General features: G+C 40.8%; 1 protein-coding gene across 1 annotated transcript in view; it reads left to right on the top strand.

Annotated features, from left to right (window-relative positions):
* wls (Wnt ligand secretion mediator) overlaps positions 1 to 9,395 on the top strand; it is a 54,221-nt gene that overhangs the window by 11,696 nt on the left and 33,130 nt on the right. The window contains exons 3-4 of the mRNA XM_078218446.1: positions 7,172 to 7,296; positions 8,806 to 8,967. Of these exons, the coding sequence (XP_078074572.1) occupies positions 7,172 to 7,296; positions 8,806 to 8,967 (287 nt within the window). The remainder of the gene's footprint in view (positions 1 to 7,171; positions 7,297 to 8,805; positions 8,968 to 9,395) is intronic.

Genomic DNA, 9,395 nt, shown 5'->3' with positions numbered 1-9,395 from the left:
ACAAACAAGAAATGCAAGGTGGCGAGGTTCAGAAGGGGAAATTCCACAGCTTGGGGCCTAGGCAGATGAAAGCATAGCTGCTAACAGTGGAGCGACTAAAATCGGAGATAATCAAGAGACCAGAATTAGAGGCGCACAGAGATCTTTGGTTTATATAGTCAGAGGGGTGAGATCATGGAGGGGCTTGAATTCCAGGATGAGAATTTTAAACCAAGGCATTGTTTAAGAGTGGAAGTTAGTACAGGTCAGAAATCATAGGGGTGATTTAATGAGCAGCATTTAGGGCTCTGATGAAGAGCCATCCAGACTTGAAACATTGGCTCTATTCTCTCTCCACGGGTGCAATCGGACCTGCTGAGATTTTCCAGCATTTTCTGTTTTAGTTTCAGATTCTAGCATCCACAGTAATTTGCTTTTATCTTAGCATTTAGTGCAAGTTGGAATACAGGCTGCAGAGTTTTGGATGACCTCAGGCTAAGCATAGAAATAGGAGCCGGCCATTCGGCCCTTCGACCCTTCGATTATGATCATGGCTGATCATCCAACTCCATAGCCTGATCTCTCCTCCTTAAACCTCACTCCCCCCTCCCCCAAAAAAATCCTTTGGTCCCCTTCGCCTCAAGTATTATATCTAACTACTTCTTGAAAACATTCAATGTTTTAGCCTCAACTACTTCTGTGGTAGCAAATTCCATAGGCCAACCACTCTCTGGTTGAAGAAATTTCTTCTCTCACCTAAACGGTCTACCTTGTACCTGCAGACAGTTTTAAAACTTTTTTCTGGCCCAATTTATCATGTATATTGAGCATATTATTTTCTTCTAACCAGGCATAACCCAGAATAATCTAAAATCTTTTTTGCTTTTCGTTATTTTTAAAAACCTAATCCCAATGCTTTTATACACTGACCCATTGGAGCAATAAGTCATAGCTGTTTTAACCTTACTTTCCCTTGTATATTTTCCCTTTCGTGTTGACTCTAAACTTCATCATTAGGTCCTGGAACACTCTTCTGTGGAACCCCAAAGTGATCAATGTATTTGGACATGGCCTGAGAAAATTATGCATGTTTTACAGTCAAATAGCCAGCCAACAACGGTTGTGAAAGCCCTGCCTAAATAATGGTCAGATGAATGAGTTGCAGGAGAGTCATAATTGGCTACATAGAAGGATTGGAGGAAGAGTAAATCTCGTACTTCACTAAGTTGTACTGAAAGGCTTTGTGAAATATTTGGGAGCAGGCAGATGGATCTAGAGTCTAGTCTGTGAGTCTTGATTGAGCTGGAAGGTAATTGATAAGAGTTAGTAAAAACTACCAATAGTAATCATATCCCCTGTGGGTGAAATGAAGCTTATTCACACAATCGGGATGAAATAAATACTCCACTTCAACAACATTTGGCAGCTCTCCAGCAATAACACAGCTGTTGAAGTGGATTAGTCGTCAGGGGTGACAGACATGGTGGAGTGACAGAATGTTAGATTGGCATGCACTCCAAGCCTTGAGGAGAACGCTCACTAATCTGGCGCTTGACTACAAAAAGTTTTCTGTTCTCTTCTTGTATGAAGAAAATCTTTGCAAGTTTCTAAAGCTGGAGTGTTTCTGAACTTTTACAGAATTTCTGTTGTGCATTAGACAGTCTAAGCTGCTTCATTTTTATAAAATAGTGAGGAGGAGACTGCATTGGGCTGAAAATCCACATAATGCAAATTTAGCGGGGTGGGCAGGGAGTGAAATGTCTTTAATATTCTGGGATCAAGAAAAATAATGTGATCTGCCCATGATGGCACATTTCAACAGGGTATAACTCCGTAGCAATCTAGAGTACAAGTCCTGATTGTGTTTTATTATGCATAAATCTCCTTTCATTTAATTGTTCCCTTCCGTGACCTTGGGCTAAATCGGCACAAGCTCAGAATTAAATCTGAGTAGATCCAGGTCTGTGAGCTGCTGTAAAAAAAAAGGCACTGTTTTTGCCATGTAAACCATTTATAACATAACTGTAAATGATCAAAACCGAGATTTTTAAAAACAATCTAATATTTTTGCATTCTAAGAATTTAGATGTCAAAAGGCATTTTTTGGGGGATTAGTAGGTGTGCGTCGTGTGGAAAATGCAGAAATCAGGACAGTGGGTCCAGGTTATAACTCTTCACAGTCTGTTGCAATTCATTGGCCCCTCTAATTGCTATGTGAGAGTTACGGAGAATGTCAGGATAGGAATGAAAGATGTTTTTAAAAATACAATAGCATTGTTTGAAAATAGTTTATGCTACTGATAAAGGCCTATAAATGGATAGCAAAGATTGAACAGTCTAAAAGCGGACAATGACTGGTGTAGATCTCTGTAATGTGATCCATATTGTTGTCGTTTGTGGACAATATTAACTGACCTTGTGTCACTGACTTCCCTCTTGTATTTCTCCTCCATTATTCTGGCGCAGAACAGTTTAATTTCCCATCTATCCGGAGTACCTTTTTTCAAAAAAAAAAGTTTTTTTTTCCAAATGATTTTGGCTTTGGGATTAGTTATGGATTGCGCTTGCAAAGAGCCAGCACAGATATGTCATGTTAGGCCAAAGGATGGCTACCATTGCTGTAAATTTCATTGATTTTTACAATCATAAAATGGTTGCAGCACAGTATGAAGCCATTCTGTCCTGTGTGTGTCTGTGCTAGCTCTCTTGAGTCACACTCACCTGTCTTTTGCCCCATAGTTCTGTAGTTCTTTTTATCTTCGGATGATTATCCAATTCCAATGATGCCAGTCTAATATGGTTCTGCAGGTGGTGGCAGCATTCCAGGAATCCTCCAGTTGATGGGTGTTTCAATGTGTGAACTTAGACATTCTGTTGGCAGACTGAATGACTTGTCTTCACACAACATCCAGGAAGGCTGCTTGATGGCAATGGAGAGCTGGAACTGAAGAAAGTAAATCACTTCACAATTTTCCTTTCCTTAATTGGGTCTATGGAATATTTCAGTTAGGACACTTCTGTGGATGTTGTCAGTGCCTTTATGGGAAATAAATATATTCGGTTCCAGCTTTTTACAATATTATTTCCTCTTTTTAGCTGGTTAGTTTATTTTGAAAGAGTTGTGTGACGGTAATAAATTAATACAATATTTATTTGCATCCTTCCAAGTGACCTTTGTTTTAAAAAAAACACATTTTTCCTTTTGAAGGACACAAAGGGCATGATTCACTAAAGAGGGTGCCTGTAATACCTGTAACTCTTTGATGTTTAGACTTTGAAATGGAAATGACTGTTGCTTCTGTGCCAATAACACTTTCCTGGTTTACAAATCATCTACTCATCCAGAAATTAAATTCTGCAAGCCTGATCACTTTTCTGCTGCTCTGTCATCATGCTCCATTAGGAACCATTTATGATGATAGCAATTCCTATCCTTGCTGAATTTGTGGTGTTTAAATGACTGGGAAGATTTGGGATTAATGGAATGACTTGAGCATGTATCAAGTTTGTACGTGCACATTACAAAATATCTTGTTTAGGACTCCAGTATCAGAGGAAGAGCCACTCTGATTAGATACAGCTGGTAATGGGCATATTTTAAAAATTACTTTCTGTCTAAGTATAATAATTGAAGTCATGTGTGCAAATAGTCAAAAAGATGGCGGACACATTTTTGGCAGTGGCTGTCATTTTGGCTTTGTAGTTGCAGCACCTCTTTTTGGGGTGTCCAGTAAAACTTTTCCTCATAACCTCAAACTAATCACCCACAAATGTTCCAAAAAATGTTTTGCAGATTAAACGTTAATGGAAATGTTAAGCTTGGTTATGGATAATGGGCAGAGTATGAAGCAATTCTGTAGGATGAAGCTCTGTACTCCACAAAGAGATCTAACTGAACTTGAAGAATATACACACCTGAAACATCAATACAAAGAACAATACAGCACAGGAACAGGCCCTTCGGCCCTCCAAGCCCGCGCCGCTCCCTGGTCCAAACGAGACCATTCTTTTGTATCCCTCCATTCCCACTCCGTTCATGTGGCTATCTAGATAAGTCTTAAACGTTCCCAGTGTGTCCGCCTCCACTACCTTGCTCGGCAGCGCATTCCAGGCCCCCACCACCCTCTGCGTAAAATACGTCCTTCTGATATCTGTGTTAAACCCCCCCCCCCCCACATTGAACCTATGACCCCTCGTGAACGTCACCACTGACCTGGGAAAAAGCTTCCCAGCGTTCACCCTATCTATGCCTTTCTTAATTTTATACACCTCTATTAGGTCACCCCTCATCCTCCGTCTTTCCAGTGAGAACAACCCCAGTTTACCCAATCTCTCCTCATAACTAAGCCCTTCCATACCAGGCAACATCCTGGTAAACCTCCTCTGCACTCTCTTTAAAGCCTCCACATCCTTCCGGTAGTGTGGCGACCAGAACTGGGCGCAGTATTCCAAATGCGGGCGAACCAACGTTCTATACAACCGCAACATCAGACCCCAACTTTTATACTCTATGCCCCGTCCTATAAAGGCAAGCATGCCATATGCCTTATTCACTACCTTCTCCACCTGTGACGTCACCTTCAAGGATCTGTGGACTTGCACACCCAGGTCCCTCTGCGTATCTACACCCTTTATGGTTCTGCCATTTATCGTATAGCTCCCCCGTACGTTAGTTCTACCAAAATGCATCACTTCGCATTTATCTGGATTGAACTCCATCTGCCATTTCTTTGCCCAAATTTCCAGCCTATCTATATCCTTCTGTAGCCTCTGACAATGTTCCTCACTATCTGCAAGTCCAGCCATTTTCGTGTCGTCCGCAAACTTACTGATCACCCCAGTTACACCTTCTTCCAGATCATTTATATAAATCACAAACAGCAGAGGTCCCAATACAGAGCCCTGCGGAACACCACTAGTCACAGGCATCCAGCCGGAAAAAGACCCTTCCACTACCACCCTCTGTCTTCTGTGACCAAGCCAGTTCTCCACCCATCTAGCCACCTCCCCCTTTATCCCATGAGATCCAACCTTTTTCACCAACCTACCATGAGGGACTTTATCAAACGCCTTATCAAATCTCTTCATAATTTCTATTGACCTGCTCTGCATTTTCTCTAATGCCTACAGTTGATCCCTAGGAATTTCTTGCTAATCAGTAATCTAATCTCAATATTTAGGATTTTTGCAAACTTTATAAAAATATTCTCACAGACATCATTTATTCTCTATTTCATTACTGTGCTCAACACTCAATGCTTTGGTCATATCTAATGGGTGAAGAATATTGTAATTGTAAGCAGCTTGAAATATGATATTAGAGTATGCTGAGCAGTACAAAGACCACAACACTTCTGAACTTGCAGCAAACATTTGCCCACTTCCTCATTTTGATTTCCAGGTTTTAAGCATTTTCAGTCCTTAATAGAATCCAGTGTTGCACCTTTAGGGTGAGGGGGTCAGTGCCACCTTAGGATGAGGGGGTCAGTGCCACCTTAGGATGAGGGGGTCAGTGCCACCTTAGGATGAGGGGGTCAGTGCCACCTTTATTGGCTTTCCTATTCCTAGACTGTAGAGTAGAGGATAAACAGCAGTCCAGATTCTTTCTGCTCATTTACCCAGTGAAATTGCTGTCCCATGTGTGAATATTTGGGGAAGAATAGAATCAGACGTTTGCAGTGATACCCAGCTAAGGTATTGTAGCAATGCTATCAATGGTCCGCCAATTCCTGTTGTCTAGGATCACATTCTTTGGAGAATTGTGGAACAGCTTCAATAAAGGTCACCTTCAAGCAAGGAGTGGTAAAGAAGTACTTACAACAACTTGTACTTGTATAGCACTTTTTAATGTAAACTGTCCAAAACATCTCAGAAGTGTTAAACAACAAATTGATGGTGTGAATTTACTGTATAATTTAATGGCACATGTTCTAGTTTCTTTAATGGAAGGTATGATTTTATTGCTGAATGGTCATCTTTTGTCTAAAAAGATTTGAACAGCAATTTTTAATTTGCTGTATTCATTCTGCAACGCTTTACCTTCGCACATCAGTGACACCTCAAAAATATTACCTCCTGTCCCAGCAGATCTCTAGGAATTCCTTTCCAACCAGTAAACTAGTCTCAAAATTTAGAATAGCTGCAAACCTATTAATGTAATTCCACACAGGCAGCTTTTATTCTCTGTTTTACTGCATTTGACTTATCTAATGGGTCAAGAGTATTGTAATAGCAGCTTGAAATATAATAGGATATGCTGAGCTTTTTATGGACTTGCAGCAAATTTTTGAATTAAAAAATATTTTTTGGATGAAATATTGTGACTCTTATTGTCACTTATTTCATCCTAAAAATTACATGCCCAGAAAGGTGGGGCAGGCCACCAACTCTGCTATTTAGGAACAGTATCCTCACAGTCTTCAGGCAAGTCAGTAATGTTGCTTATTCCAGCATTTCCATGTTCAATAAGATTCTGACTGATCTACCTCAATTCATGTGCCTGAAAATCGTCACAAATTGTGATCGATGAGAATCCAAAAGTTCACAGCGCTCTTGAATGAAGGAATATCTGCTCATTGCATTTCAAACCACCAACACCCTTCATTCTAGACTATACAGCCAGGGAGACAGCCTCTCTGGTTCTCTAGAGTCTTGCATTTTTAATGAGGTTGCCCCTCATTATTTTATTCTAAAATCCAGACAAAGTGAGTACATTCTATGCAATATGAATCCATTCTACTCAATGTTGACAACAGTGCTCTAATGAGGCATTTGTTGGCAGATTTTATCCTAAGCCGTTCATTGCAAAGTATTGTTTGACAAGTATGTGTTTGTACAGCAATTGTAGCATCAAATGGAAGATGATTATGCCACAAAATGCCTCTACTCCCCTCTTTCCCTTTGGTAAGTCTTGAACGTAACTATAGTTTCCTTCTCTTGGACCTTTCTGGAGATGAGCAAGCAACCTTCAACCAATACTAGTGGCCTTGAGACAAGAAAACCTAATTGGAGATTCTGTGTAAGGAATCTCTGATGGAATTGTACATTCTGCTATTTAATTGGCAAATACTTGGACAAAATATATTTTCCCTTGATTCATTATCTGTTGGAGTTGCCTCATTGTACTTGGAGAAGAATTATGTCTCCAAAAATTGAATTTTGATTTCTTTTCCCCCCCCCCCCCCCCTTTCAGGTGAGGGAGCTGTGGTGACATTGGATGTCTCACTAGGTTATCGTGATGACCGCTTTAGTGAATGGACAGAAATGGCCCATTCAATCGAGAGTCGGAAGCTAAGTTGCAAATTCTCCTCTCCAAAAGTATGTCCTAGCTTATTTCTACAACCTTTCCTTATGAGTGTGAATAGAAGATCCAGTTTTAAAGTTTTCAGCAACATGATGCAGATTAAATAATGAACAAACTCACAAGCCAAGTATATATTGTATTCCATGGACTCCACTGATGAATCAGTTCAGAAATGCCCAATTGGCGTTTTTAGACATGAGATTAGTGGGTTTATTAGTTTAGTTCATTAGGCTTATTTCCTGCTCTGTGCTGAGTTAGCTGGTCTTGGTCAGGATGGCAGTCAGCCAGCACAATTGGTCACAATGCAGAGCTAAATATATGCAAAAACCAGCCAAAATTACTACTCCTGCTCTTATCCAGTTACTCAGCATGCAACCATGCACATACATGGATGTTGACTTGAGGCCAGGACTGGGATACCTCCTATGGTTAAACGGTCCACTGATGCTTCTTCTAAATCCTTAGAATTGCTCAGTCCAACTTCATAAATACTATTCTCTCTCTTTATCCAAGTTTCCATTCATCATGTTTGATTCTAAAAGGTGGTTCATCAAATAACTATTTTTCCCATGGCTGGCAATACAGCCAAGATTAATACAAAAGGGTGATTACATAATGGGAGTATTTATGAACCTCATAGAATCTCTACAGTGCAGAAGGAGGCCATTCAGCCCATTGAGTCTGCACCGACCACAATCCCACCCAGGCCCTATTCCTGTAACCACCACATATTTACCCTGCAAATCCGCTGACACTAAGGTCAATTTATCATGGCTAATCAACCTAACCCGCACATCTCTGGACTGTGGGAGGAAACCAGAGCACCTGGAAGAAACAAACGCTGGCACAGAGAGAACGTGCAAACTCTGCACAGATGGTGACCCCAGGTTGAAATTGAACCCAGGTCCCTGGAGCTAATAGGCAACAGTGCTAAACACTGTGCCACCGTGCCGCCCCAAAGGTTACGGCACCTGGTATTCCCAGGTGGTCTCCCATCCAAGTACTAACCAGGCCTGAGTCTGCTTAACTTCTGAGATCAGACAAGATCGGGCTAGTACCTCCTCCCTCAAAGTCCTGCCCCTTTCCTCCTTCTCAACCTCTCCCCACCTCCACTTCAAGCTCTGGAATGACATCTTGGGTGATACCAGTTAACTAAACATAGACCTGTGACTGAGTTTTGGAGCATCTTAGTATGGTCCATGAAACTCTTAACTTGTCACAATTTAGAATAAATCTGAGAGTGACATTATATTTGGGAGCAAGAATCCTGACTAATTTCTACTGAACTGCTGTACTCGTGTGGATTTGGATTAGGTCAGCATTGTTCTTGACTGTGATACTCTGCATTCAGAAAACGACGACTGATGTTGGGTTGGGGTTCATGCATAGAGTACCCATGTAATTACACTACATGGGCTAACTTGGAGAGGAGGGGAAGAATTCAACCTTTGTAATAAAATGTCCAGTTCTTTCATGGTGCATAATTAATTCTAATTTTGTATATTATTTCATGTCCTGGACAGCATTATGATAGTCAGGGTCAACTGTACGACTGTGATCTGCTTCCCTTCATGGAATTGGGAAGTGTGGCACACAAGTATTACCTAATTAACATTCGACTTCATGTCAATGAGAAGAAGAACATTAACATGGAAATCGGAAAACTCAAGGATCTCCGGATGGTGGTAATGTCATTGATATAATTGCTGCTCTGTTTGGATAAATTGTCATGTTTGATTTTTCACACTAGCCATTGATTAAATATTAATGGATTGCATTTTGTGCTCCCAGCGGAAAATTACTTTTCATGTGTTTCCATCCACTGCAGAAGACACTTATTGAGGAAAGGTTCCAGAGGTCCTGGCAATCTTCCATTGCTTTGCCAGACCGAAGAGTAACTGCCTTATGCTATTGACCATGGAGGAATTCTAGCTGTGTATAATCTTGTCGTCCACAGATGTCTGCACATGTACAGTTACTGAGGGAAATCCAAAGGGAGAGTCCTGGTGGGAACACCAGCTGTTCAGAACTCTTTCAATATGTTGAGACCCACATGAACCTGGCTGAAAGTGGTAGAAGTAGATTTAATATTAAAGCTTTAATGTATACCCTT

This window comes from Mustelus asterias, chromosome 8 (assembly GCF_964213995.1).
Source record: "Mustelus asterias chromosome 8, sMusAst1.hap1.1, whole genome shotgun sequence".
Classification (NCBI taxonomy): Eukaryota; Metazoa; Chordata; class Chondrichthyes; order Carcharhiniformes; family Triakidae; genus Mustelus; species Mustelus asterias.
Note: the sequence above shows the minus strand (reverse complement) of the source record. Positions and strands in the feature narration are given on the sequence as shown.